Source organism: Pelobates fuscus, chromosome 1, assembly GCF_036172605.1.
Source record: "Pelobates fuscus isolate aPelFus1 chromosome 1, aPelFus1.pri, whole genome shotgun sequence".
NCBI lineage: Eukaryota > Metazoa > Chordata > Amphibia > Anura > Pelobatidae > Pelobates > Pelobates fuscus.
This window is the reverse complement of record NC_086317.1, coordinates 418,717,017-418,731,161: the sequence shown is the minus strand read 5'-3', so window position 1 is coordinate 418,731,161 and position 14,145 is coordinate 418,717,017. Positions and strand designations below refer to the sequence as shown.

The following is a 14,145-nucleotide window of genomic DNA, read 5'->3' as shown; positions in this document are numbered from 1 at the left end:
AACATGACAATCTCTCACAGACACATGTATGAAAGACTGTCTGAGTATGTCTAGTAATGTTATAAGTGGCTTTAAAATATGACATGTTATATCGTTTGTGCAATATATGTGCATTTGAGGGTGTCTGTATGTAAAAAATAATTGAATTAATGCAAATGCAATAGCATGTATTGTTTGTGCAGAGTGTCACTGCATAGTTGTGTTTATGTATGTACACAATGTTAGTTTGTGTGTATGTTGGTGTTATTGTGTGTGCAGAATCAGTATTTACATAGAAACATAGAATGTGATGGCAGATAAGAACCATTCGGACCATCTAGTCTGCCCAATTTTCTAAATACTTTCATTAGTCCCTGGCCTTATCCTATAGTTAGGTTAGCCTTATGCCTATCCCACGCATGCTTAAACTCCTTTACTGTGTTAACCTCTACCACTTCAGCTGGAGGCTATTCCATGCATCCACTACCCTCTCAGTAAAGTAATACTTCCTGATATTATTTTTAAACCTGTGTCCCTCTAATTTAAGACTATGTCCTCTTGTTGTGGTAGTTTTTCTTCTTTTAAATATAGTCTCCTCCTTTACTGTGTTGATTCCCTTTATGTATTTAAATGTTTCTATCATATCCTCCCTGTCTCGTCTTTCCTCCAAGTTATACATGTTAAGATCCTTTAACCTTTCCTGGTTAATTTTATCCTGCAATTTATGAACCAGTTTAGTAGCCCCTCTCTGAACTCTCTCTAAGGTATCAATATCCTTCTGAAGATACGATCTCCAGTATTGCGTACAATACTCCAAGTGAGGCCTCACCAGTGTTCTGTACAATGGCATGAGCACTTCCCTCTTTCTACTGCCAATGCCTCTCACTATACAATCAAGCATTCTGCTAGCATTTCCTGCTGCTCTATTACATTGTCTGCCTTTAAGTCATCGGAAATAATCACCCCTAAATCCCTTTCCTCAGATGTTGAGGTTAGGACTCTATCAAATATTCTGTACTCTGCCCTTGGGTTTTTACGTCCAAGATGCATTATCTTGCACTTATCCACATTATATGTCAGTTGCCACAACTCTGACCATTTTTCTAGTTTACCTAAATCATTAACCATTTGGCTTATCCCTCCTGGAACATCAACCCTGTTACATATCTTAGTATCATCAGCAAAAAGACATACCTTACCATCATGACCTTCTGCAATATCACTAATAAAAATATTAAAGAGAATGGGTCCAAGTACAGATCCTTGAAGTACCCCACTGGTGACAAACCCAAGCTTTGAATATACTCCATTGACTACAACCCTCTGTTGCCTGTCACTCAGCCACTGCCTTACCCATTCAATAATATTGCAATCCAAACTTAAATATTGCAGTTTATTGATAAGCCTTCTATGTGCAACAGTGTCAAAAGCTTTACTGAAATCTAGGTAAGCAATGTCTACTGCACAACCCTGATCTATAATTTTAGTTACCCAATCAAAAAAAGTAAATCCATGTTGTCTCTGATCTTGAAATCCATGTGTTTTTAGATGTTCAACAATCCTATCCTTTAACATGGTTTCCATCACTTTCCCCACTACTGAAGTAAGGCTTACTGGCCTATAGTTGCCCGCCTCCTCCCTATTACCTTTTTTGTGAATGGGCACAACATTCGCCAACTTCCAATCTTCTGGGACTTCTCCTGTTATCAATGATTGGTAAATAAATCTGTTAATGGTTCTGCTAGTACACCACTAAGCTCTTTTAATAGCTTTAGGTGTATTCCATCAGGTCCCATTGACTTATTTGTCTTTACTTTTGAGAGTTGAAATAGAACCTCTTCCTCTTTAAACTCACGTGTAATAAATGACTCATTTATCCTTTTTCTTAACAGAGGTACCTTTCCTTCATTTTCATCTGTAAATAACGAACAGAAATAGTCATTGAGGCAGTCAGCTAGACCTTTATCCTCTTCTACATACCTTCCTTCTTTTGTTTTTAATCTAACTAATCCTTGTTTTACTTTTCTTTTCTCATTTATGTATCTAAAAAAAGTTTTGTCCCCCTTTTTTACTGACTGTGCTATTTTCTCTTCTGTGTGTGATTTGGAAGCTCTTATAACTTGCTTAGCCTCTTTCTGCCTGATCTTATAGATCATTCTGTCTTCCTCACTCTGGTTTTATTTATAATTACTAAATGCTAACTTTTAGTTTTTTACTATTTTGGCCACATCTGCGGAGTACCACAGTGGTTTCTTGAATTTTTTGCTTTTACTGACAAACCTAATGCAATTTTCTGTTGCCTTCAATAGTGCAACTTTTAAATAATCCCATTTCTCTTGGACTCCATTTAAATTGCTCCAGTCTGATAATGACTTCTTTACACATATTCTAATTTTAGAAAAGTCTGTTTTTCTAAAGTCTAAAACTTTTGTTTTTGTGTGGTGTGACTCAGTCACTGTTCTTATATTAAACCACACTGACTTATGATCACTGGATCCTAAACTTTCACCTACAGTAATATCGGATACCAAATCTCCATTTGTTAACACTAAATCTAGTATGGCCTCTTTATGAGTTGGCTCCTCAACGACTTGTTTTAGAGACAATCACAGTAGGGAGTTTAGAATATGTGTGCTCCTGGCACAAGCAGCTATTTTTGATTTCCAATTCACATCAGGAAGATTAAAGTCACCCATGATGATAACTTCCCCCTTCATTGTCATTTTAGCTATTTCATCAACTAGTACATTATCTAACTCTTCAATTTGTCCTGGGGGCCTATAAATCACACCTACACGAGTTACTGTGTGATTACCAAATTCTAACGTAACCCAAACGGACTCTATGTTCACCTCACTAACTTTTGTTAGGCTAGATTTTATGCTATCCTTCACAAACAGGGCCACCCCTTCCCCTTTCCTGCCTTCCCTGTCTTTTCTATATAAAGAGTACCCTGGTATTGCTATGTCCCAGTCATTTTTCTCATTATACCATGTCTCAGTAACAGCGACTAAATCTACACTATCAGTTGCCATTATTTCCAAAGTTCAGGGATCTTATTCCCTAAACTGCAAGCATTTGTAGACATGACTCTAAGCTTATCATTTTTTTAACACACTTGCACGTTGATATTCCAATGTCGATAGGATAATACAGCAATGTCAGTATGTGTACTTAGGTATTTTTGTGTGTGTGTGTTTGTATATATGTAATGTAATGTAATGGATGTCTTTATGTTTATATATTTCCAAACCAGAACCAGCTTATGAGACCCACAAGGTTGAAACTGCTGTCCATGGCTAGTTTCTGGCCACTGATCCTTTTGGATTACCACCCATGCTTTTTTTTTTTTTTTAATCTGTGTTTATTTGTAAGGGTATCTGCAGAAATGCAATGTGAAGTCTGAAACACAATCCGTGTCTGTACTCATTTAGATGTAAAGCTGGGAACTCTAAAATAGTTACGGAAACATGATTTTTGATTTTCTATGCCCAAAAAAAAACCCTTGAAGTCCAACATGAGATGTGCAGTTGATGCATAACAGTAATTTATTTGTATGTATATATTATTATATATGTGTGTGTTGTGTGTGTGTGCATCAGCTTATGTGCAATGTCTAGTCAGATGTCAAATAATGTGCAAATTCCATGATGATCAGCCAGTTTTATCAGACAATACATGTGCTTTGTAACATTATGCTCAGTATACTATACCGACTAACTAGCATTGCAGGGATGACTATGATACCCACCTAGACTTAAGTGTTGGCCAGGCATTGTGGGCATTGCATATCACATATATTTTAAATAACCTCCTAACTGAGCTTCTAGTTTTGACAGCATTTCTTCCCCTATTTTCCTTCTCTCCTTCACCTTTCCTCCCACCTACCCTCTCTTTCATCTATACATCACATTTATAGCTCTTCTACTCTCCATTTATGGGTTCCATCCATAATTTAGCACTAACTAAAAAAAAAATCACTCTAATCATTTTTCCAATTGGTGACATAGTGTCTACAGATGCAGGTTTAAATTCCAATGTGTTTTGATTTGTTTCACACACTGTGTTCCTTCAACCCCCTATGCAGTTCATATTGCTATTACTGACAGTATCATACTTTTGTAGTGTGGCAGAGCTTACAGAACTTTCCCTCTGTGTCTTCTGCTCATGTTCAACATACACACATCCCATCGACTCACGGCAGTCAGTAAAGTAATCTTCCCACCACTGTTTCACTGCCAACAGTCATGCATGTTGTGGTAGAGCATGAGGCACCTAGACAATGGTGATGACTGCTTGGCCAATGCTACTAAAGATACTGAGCAGGCCACCAGAGCTAGAGGATATGGATGGGCAATCATCTAGGCTGATTATGATCATTATGATCAAAGCTATAGCCATCTCTGATCATAACAGAGGAACTAGAGAGAATGTAAGACCTTCTCTACCTATTACAAGACTTCGAGAGGCGGTAACCAGGACAGGATTGTTGAAGGACCCCATGACCCGGGAGCATGATAGTTCAGTTCTAATTAATTCAATCTGATCTATCCAAATGGTATATACTATGATCCCTATTTTCTGCTGTTTCATTATTTATATGGCTAATATTCAATCTGAAATATGTAACATCCACTAATGCAAAGCAGCAAGATCACAACTGGGTCATTCTAATCCTCTCCTTTTAAGCATTAATTGTGAGCGAATGAAGTGGCTCAGCAATGTGTGAGTGGGCATTCATACATGTTCCTTTTTGTGGTACATTTGTTCTAACGTAACAATATTGCACTAGGAAAGAAAGAAAGAAAGAAAGAAAGAAAGACATTTTGCATTGTGTGTGCCTTCTAGAAGGTACATGAAAAGGAAAGAAATGTCAATGTACTCTTTCTAGTAAAACACTAAATTGAATAATGTAAATGTAATAACTACAACAGCAACATATTGTGAAGCAAATGCATAAATTGCAGTTTATTGACCAAACTGAAGGAACACAAAACAACAGAACCGGGAAATTAGAAAGCAGTAATACATATTTTGCAGGAATATGACACTATATATTTTTGCAAGCACGTAGTTTAGCATTTTGAGGGGTAAGGGACACTATTTAGTGTTAAACCCTTAAAGTATCAATGTATATATAGTTATATATTGAGTATATATAATCCTTGTATAAGTTATGCATATACCTTTTGGTTTAATGGACCAATTTTCTATCTATGTTAGTATGCCTGATAGTATGTTTCTGCTAATAATATCTACTAGTATCAGGAAAAAAGAGTTTTGAGGAAAAGTTAAAAGTACCCACTCAACCTTGAACATAGAGTTCAGTTTAACATATGAATAACTATGGCTAGCCTAGATTACTGCTCATATACTGACAGCTTCAACAATCACTTGTATTATATATCTCAAATACATGCTTACATTAAACATTCATCTACCATTTAAAACTTTCATAAAAACATTCATATACTTTAAAACATGTTTAATCATCTTACATGTGCAAAACTCCTTAATTTGTTTTAATTATATTGGGGATTTTAAACCTGGTAGAATAAAAAAAAAAAAAAAAACACAGCTTTGAGATGATTCCACAAAATTAAAGGGTTTTTCACTAAAGTGAGAATTCATTGTAAATTTCAAATTTAAGGTCAAATCACCTTCCAGCTCAGCTACTTTGCTTTTAAATTTGAAATTCACTTTAAATTCTCACTATAGTGACTACCCCTGTGTGTGTGAAAATTGTACTCTACGGTGGATTTTCAATTTAGAATCTCAATATGCATTTATTAATGTAAAAGACAAGATCATCACTACTATGTATTGAAGCTATCAATATAAAACAAAATCTGTTGTTAACCATTAATTCTTCGGTCAGCTTTTTCAGCATTTTGGAAGCTGAATTAGAGGTGTATCCAGCCCAGAGCAACTATAATTGCCTCTGCATGTTGATCCTCCACTACCGTAGAATCCACCACCTCCTATGGATCCACAGCTATTGTATGCTCCTCCACAAGTTGAAGTTACAACAGCTAACAAAAAATAAAGTCAAAGATTTAATATTCAATGAATTTAAACACACTGCATTTTCAACATTAGTGTGGACTATTTTAGTCCTATAAATATCATCTTACTTACAGATCTTAACCGAATCTGATCCTTCTCCAGCGAGCCTAAAAATAAAATGACAGACTTTATTTTATTATTAAAAGGTAAAATTTATCAAGCACGTTTTAACTAATTTACTTGTTGGTGTGTGTCATTTTTTTCAGCAGTACTGAATTTTCTCAAGTACACAAGGCTCATAATAAAGATAAAATCTCCATATCATTGGTAAGTGATAGAATAAAATGGATGCAAAAATAAGCCAACATCTCTAGACTAGAACAGGGAAAGATAATATCATGCAGTGGTATATCTAGCCGAACTGAAGTCTGGATGACAATAATTAGCAAAAAAATAGCCAAGAGTTGAGTTGATTAATTTTTCAAAGTACGTTATTGTTGCCTACATTTTGTTGCCTACTTATTTTCATATTTTAATTTGCCACAGTTTGGAGTTTATTAAATAAACCACACAGTACTAGTTTTAAATACAATAGCCATCAAATTCAACAACTCCAATGGACCTCTGATACCTTCAGATTGTACTAATTATAACATACACTTTTCATCTTTTTAGTATATGAAAAAAATAAAAGAATAGGGGTAATTTAAAACATAATATATTCATGATTTCCCCCCACTGACGTTAATGTGTTCTAATAATATATTTTCATTGCAAATTCTACTTTGTGCAAACCTGCACTCCTCTCCTTCCAGTAGTTTCCTGTAGGTGGCGATCTCAACATCCAGAGCCAGTTTCACATTCATCAGCTCCTGGTATTCTCGGAGTTGGCAAGCCATGTTCTGCTTGGCTTTCTGCAGGGCATCCTCCAATTCACAAAGTTTGTTCCTGGCATCTTTGACAGCGGCTTCTCCGCGTTCTTCTGCCTCAGTTATAGCAGCTTCCAGTTTACAACGCTAAGAAGTCAAAAGAAAATGTAATAATGACTTTTCTTTAATGAAATAAATAAAGAAATGAAAGTTATCTTTGCATCATTGACAGCCATTTCCCCACGATCCCCTGCTTCTGAAATTGCAGCTTCAAGTTTGGTACGCTAAAATAGTTTTAGACAAGAGGAGTGGACGGTGTATAAACCAAATGGTTTTACCATTTGTGACATAACTTTTTCTCCACTTCTCCTAATGATCTCTTTAAATATTGTGACTTTACCTGTGCTCTGGCATTATCGATCTCCCCCTTCAATCTATTAATGAGTCGGTTCAAATCAGCAATTTCATTTTTGGTGCATCTTAAATCTTCTCCACGTTTGCCTGCAGCTACCTTTAACTCTTCGTACTGTGGGGAATTGAATATATTAACGCAGGAAAGTTTTTATGTTCCACAGTAGAGATACAACAAAGACAGTTACTATGGAGGTTTAAAAAAAACATTTGTTTGACTAAATATATTTTGCAGCTTTCAAATACTCAAAAATACAAAGAACCAAAGACCAGCAAGTGCTGTATGATTTTTATTATTTAGGACAAGCATGGCCTTTTCTTGCTACCAATCTCCATAATTTTCAGAAATGCTCTCCCTAACACCTCTGCAACTTAATCAATTATATAAATGCCCAGTATGTTTGTTTTTCTTATGCCAGTGGTGGCCAATGGTTGATTCTAAGCTAGTATTTTACTTAAACTCCCATGATGCTTTGCCAGTGTTCATTGGAGGGAAGGGCTTCTTCGGCAAGAAAACACAAAATGTGTATACGTGCTCAACATTTTTTTAAAAGCATCTGCAGGGTTGAAGGGTGCTTGCTTGAACACTTACATGTTATGATTTGTGACCCACCATTTGTAAAAGAGAAAGTTATAACTAAATGTAGTTTTCCATGAGCTGTGTATTGATTGTTTGAGAGAAATGTGTTCTAAGTGAAGGTAATAAGACCTACTTTTGATTGATACCAGCACTCAGCTTCAGCTCTGCTCTTCCTAGCAATGTCTTCATACTCAGCTTTAACGTCAGCAATGATTCCATCCAGATTCAGATCTCGGTTGTTATCCATGGTCACAGTCACTGAAGTATCTGAGATCTGAGACTGCAGCTGGCATATTTCCTGCAAAAACACAAGCCGTATCACTTTTATTACTTTTTACCACTAGATCCAAAATCCTGCAAGAAGTGTTTAATAATTTTAACTTTTTCATTTTTTTAGTATCATATTTAAAAGACTGTCTGTGAGATTCTAACAGTGCTCTGTTCTAAACCAAGTTCTAAAGTACTAAAACTAAGACAATTACCATATAAACCAGTGCATCCGGCAGGCACATTCCATGGCCTGCTACTCAATGTTTACATTTTTGCACCACGTTTTAGAACAGGGCACTTTAACAAATTTCCCGATGCTTTTTCATTAGTCAAAAACTGAAAAAAGGTCAATTTATTTTACTCTAGGCTCCAAAGGCTACACACCATAGATTGTTCTAGAAGCAAACGTTGGCAGTCAAATAACCAGATTGGTTGAAAAATGTGATCAAATATATGGTTCTGAAAATGCCCTAGAACATTTTATGTTCATCTTTTGAATTTACTTATTGTAAGAAATGCTAGACACACCACACCATTTATAATTTAATAGCATGTTTTGTACATAATAAAAGTAAACAAAGTGCATGTCATCTTTTGGCAAATAAAATGGTTTCTCATACACAATTTAAATGATGAGTTAGTATCCAGTACATCTTTAGGTGCCAACCTTTGGAGTCCTTGTACAAGTGTGCCAGTTTGGGACTTCAATATAATATGATGCACTCTTCATTTAATTTTGTTTTGCCTTGTTTGAGTTATCTGATATTGCATTATATTCGATTTAGAGCAGTGGTTATAAAACCAGTCCTCATGGCCCACCAACAGTCCAGGATTTATGTATTATGTTTTATTCCAATGGAGATACTAACAAAACCTGGACTGTTGGTTGGTCTTGAGGACTTGTTTGAGAACCACTGATTTAGAGGTTCAGATAAATCTGCATCACCAAAACATACATCTCAGTGAGCCTGATTTCTGAAATAAGGGAACAATTCCTTATGGTTACCAGTTATTAGAATAAAACAATGCAGCAACAACTATATACTTGTCTTTAAGATGGGCATCAATACCACGCCAAAAGAAGAATACAATAAAGTAAATGAATGTGATCGTGTTAAAACATATCAAGAATTACTGAAAATCATTTTACTATGTGCAGTTTATCATGGAAAGGAACATGGCATATAATGATGGTAGAAAAAAATAGATTATTTTTAATAGTTAAAAAAATTGTAAAAATAATTACCACCAGTGTTTGCAAAAGTCATGCAGTAGTAAGGCAATGGGACCTGATGGAATACACCCAAGTTATTAAAAGAGCTTAGTGGTGTACTAACAAAACCATTAACAGATTTATTTAACCAATCATTGTTAACAGGAGTAGTCCCAGAAGATTGGAAGTTAGCGAATGTTGTGCCCATTCACAAGAAAAGTAGTAGGGAGGAGTCGGGCAACTATAGGCCAGTAAGCTAAGCCTTACTTCAGCAGTGGGGAAAGTAATGGAAATCATGTTAAAGGATAGGATTGTTGAACATCTAAAAACACATGGATTTCAAGATCAGAGTCAACATGGGTTTACTTCAGGGAGATCATGCCAAACTAATCTTATTGATTTTTTTTATTGGGTAACTAAAGTAATAGATCAGGGTGGTGCAGTAGACATTGCTTACCTAGATTTCAGTAAGGCTTTTGACACTGTTGCACATAGAAGGCTTATCAATAAATTGCAATCTTTAAGTTTGGATTGCAATATTGTTGAATGGGTAAGGCAGTGGCTGAGTGACAGGCAACAGAGTTTTGTAGTCAATGGAGTATATTCAAAGCATGGGCATCTCAGGGATCTGTACTTGGACCCATTCACTTTAATATTTTTATTAGTGATATTGCAGAAGGTCTTGATGGTAAGTTATGTCTTTTTGCTGATGATACTAAGATATGTAACAGGGTTGATGTTCCAGGAGGGATAAGACAAATGGCAAATGATTTAGGTAAACTAGAAAAATGGTCAGAGTTGTGGCAACTGACATTTAATGTGGATAAGTGCAATATAATGCATCTTGGACGTAAAAACCCAAGGGCAGAGTACAGAATATTTGATAGAGTCCTAACCTCAACATCTGAGGAAAGGGATTTAGGGGTGATTATTTCTGATGACTTAAAGGTAGGCAGACAATGTAATAGAGCACCAGGAAATGCTAGCAGAATGCTTGGTTGCATAGGGAGAGGTATTAGCAGTAGAAAGAGGTAAATGCTCTTGCCATTGTACAGAACACTGGTGAGACCTCACTTGGAGTATTGTACGCAGTACTGAAGACCATATCTTCAGAAGGATATTGATACTTTAGAGAGAGTTCAGAGAAGGGCTACTAAATTGGTTCATGGATTGCAGAATAACACTTACCAGGAAAGGTTAAAGGGTCTTAACATGTATAGCTTGGAGGAAAGACGAGACAGGGGGGGTATGATAGAAACATTTAAATACATAAAGGTAATCAACACAGTAAAGGAGGAGACCATATTTAAAAGAAGAAAAGCTACCACAACAAGAGGACATAGTCTTAAATTAGAGGGGCAAATGTTTAAAAATAATATCAGGAAGTACTACTTTACTGAGAGGGTAGTGGATGCATGGAATAGCCTTCCAGCTGAAGTGGTAGAAGTTAACACAGTAAAGGAGTTTAAGCATGCGTGGGATAGGCATAAGGCTATCCTAACTATACGATAAGGCCAGGGACTAATGAAAGTATTTAGAAAATTGGGCAGACTAGATGGGCCGAATGGTTCTTATCTGCCGTCACATTCTATGTTTCTATGTTACTAACTGAATGGTACCTAGAAAGCACACATATATGCCAAACTAATGCTTAGTGATTCATCAAGTTATTTAGAGATTTAAATAAGATATTCAACCCTACTTTGTCATGACTACAGGTTACTATATTTCCTCTAGAATTTTTTTTTTCAGTATTTATTCATATTTACAAGTAAATATTTAAACATAGAAAAAAAAAGTATATATTTTTACCATTTCATATATAGACCGCAAGAAGGCAATTTCATCACTCAAACAGTCCACCTTTGACTGTAATTCAGTTTTCTTGAGAAAAGCAGCATCAACGTCCTGTAGATCAATTTGGAGAAAAAAAAATAATATTAAGAAAACATTCAATTTGATTTTAGAATTTCTTGTTCATATTCTTGTTCATTCTTCCTAAATACCTTTTTAAGTGCTACAAATTCATTTTCAGCAGCTGTCCGCTTATGGATTTCCTCTTCGTATCTGTTGAATTAATTTAAGAACTCTGTATTCTTTGTTTTTTTCACAATGTTTAGTGCACGCTAATGTTAACAAATAATTATTAATGATTAATTAATAAGTAATAATTAAGTCATGGTAAAGAATATGCATACTTTCTCTTGAATTCATCTACTAAATCCTCCATAGTTTTCCTTTCTCCTTCTAGTCGAGCTTTCTCACATTCTAAGAAATCGAGCTGTCTTCGGAGGTTGCACAAATATGCTTCAAATAGCGGCTCAAAATTAAATTTGGCTGTTTTTTGCTCTTGCAGAAAACACCACTTCGTCTCAAGCACCTTATTCTGTTGCTCCAAAAATCGTACCTAGAACAACAATCACATTGACACATGCATCCATATTAACATATCTTCATTTGAATTATTACTACTTTGTTGTTATTTTTTCTTAAAATAAGCTAATTGTTTAATTTATATTATACAAAATACTATGTTTTCGTTATAAACATCAAGAGAAATTAAACATTATATAAAACACAATACTTTTACTAGTAGTTGAAATATAGTACTGCTTAAATTACTCAATCTAAGGAGGACTTAGGAAATGTGTTCATCCTCAACTCAAGTGTGAGTATATCTACTATATCTTACCTTGTCAATAAATGATGCAAATTTGTTATTTAGAGTCTTGATTTGTTCTTTCTCTTCTTTTTTAAGTCTCTGGATGGCTGGGTCAACATCTAATTTGATCGGTGCTAGAAGGCTTTTGTTTACAGTTACTGGTGTAATGCATCCTTGAGGAAATGCTCCGCAAGGTCCAAAGCCACGACCGCCAAGGCTTAATCCAGCACCCAATCCAATACCAGACCCAAAACCACAGCCAGAACTGGATCCACCATATCCACATCCACTCATTCCAGCTTGACAACTTCCAAATGACATCCTTTGAGCTCCTCCAACACCGACATTGCAGGCACTTCTGCTGCTGAAATTTGGTAACAGTTGAGCACCACAACTGCCCCCTCTTCTTGAAGAGACAGAGCTGACGCTGTATCTGCACACATTCTTGGGTAAACAGGCTGAGGATGAGCTAAAATTTCTGTATCCACAGCCGCTACGAATGGAGTGGAGTGGCATGGTGTTTGGTGACAAGTGGGGTTATGATAAAGGCAACTTTAGCAGATGCTCAAATGTAGACCTTCTGGAACACTTTCAGCTTCCCCTTATATATTTTAAGATAAGGTGTGTCAATTTTATTGAATAAAAAGAGACCCTATCATTGCTTTTTATTAGTTTCAAACGCTGGCACTGCAGTGCCAAACACCGAAACAGCAACACACCTACAACAATATTAAAGTAAGTAAGTGTTTAAAGATGGCTATTTTCATATCTATAAAAACTAAAATTGTTTGCTAGTCTATGAGGAAGAAATAAAATCACAATTTGGAAATTTCATCATTCTACTTGTCAGAAATGTTGACAGGTGCTGGATCTCAGAATTACCTTCTCTTGGAATTTTGTACTCTGTAATTAAACACCTTCTATAAACATTTTTATTTACGTGCTCTTTTGCTAATTAATTTGTTAGCCTAGACTCTGTTGTAGAAATGATTTTTCTGTGTGATGCAAGTTTTCCATTAAAACCAAATCACTACTCTCAATGTAAAAGTAGCCACATGCATGTTACAAAATGACTGTGAGCTTTCTGTATTACTTATAGTAAAAAAGTACTTTGAAGTACTTTGAAGAGCACCTGACAACCACTGAAATGTGAGACATCTTACCCATTTTCAGATAGGTTCCATACAGGGCCGGCACAACCATAAGGTGGCTGCCTGATTTTATCCCCGACAGGCGCACTGTCGTGTGGGGCACAAGATCTGTTTGACCAGCAGGAGGACAGACCATAGCACCCCCCCCCCCCTAAGCCAGTCACTCCATGTAGCATGGCTGAGCAGCTCGTTAATGCTACCTAGGGGAGGTGAGCAGGCACAGGATTGGAGAAAAGAGACCTCAAAGGGGGGACAAAGAGGCACACAGAAGCTGGGGAAGTGGGAAAAGAGACAGACAGGGGCATGGAGGGAAAGACACCCAGAGGAGCTAGGGGACAAAAAGATACACAGAAAGGCTAGGGAAGGGGCAAAAGAGACATACACCTCTGCCTGAAAAGGTGGTTTTATCAGAGTCCATACAGATGTTTAAACTGCAATTGGATGAATACTTGCAAAAACATAACATACAGGGATATAATTTCTAATTAGTGGGGTAATAGCTGCTTGATGCAAGGAGACATCTGACTGCTATTTTGGGGCCAAGAAGGAATTTTTTCCTAGTTTGTTGCAAAATTTAAAGCACTTCAGACTGGGTTTTTTGCCTTCTTTTGGATTGTTGTGCTATTTGGTGCCCCATAATTTTTAATATTAAAAGAAAAACAATGTGGATGCTGGTGAACTTAGCCTGGACATTATGTAATGCTGTTTCAACACAGGTCAAAGGAACTTTGTATTTTGTAACCTTAAGAAGTAAACAGGAGGATTACATATCTACATTTTAATTTGTGAGCTAAATGTGTACAAGGGTAACGAGAACAATGGTTTATTACTTAATGGGACTTTACAATCCGAGATACTTAAACTCACAGAGCTTCAAAGGGGTATACAAACTATCAATTGTTTGTGCATAATCATCACAGGCAATCCAGAGTGTTTGTCAGCCATACAAACCAAAAGTCTGAGGTCGCTTCCATATATCAGGATAATAGAACTTAAATGAATCT

At 36.1% G+C, this 14,145-nt stretch overlaps 1 protein-coding gene across 1 annotated transcript; it reads right to left on the bottom strand.

Moving 5' to 3' along the window:
• Window positions 1-4,716: 4,716 nt before the first annotated feature.
• LOC134579013 (keratin, type II cytoskeletal 8-like) lies at window positions 4,717-12,532 on the bottom strand. The gene is made up of 10 exons (XM_063438174.1): window positions 12,021-12,532; window positions 11,527-11,735; window positions 11,335-11,395; window positions 11,141-11,236; window positions 7,979-8,143; window positions 7,255-7,380; window positions 7,033-7,138; window positions 6,770-6,985; window positions 6,118-6,152; window positions 4,717-4,767 (listed from the first exon to the last, which is right to left on the bottom strand). Exons 1-10 carry the CDS (start codon window positions 12,504-12,506, stop codon window positions 4,717-4,719), a joined length of 1,551 nt encoding a protein of 516 aa, XP_063294244.1. The 5' UTR covers window positions 12,507-12,532.
• Window positions 12,533-14,145: the final 1,613 nt, after the last annotated feature.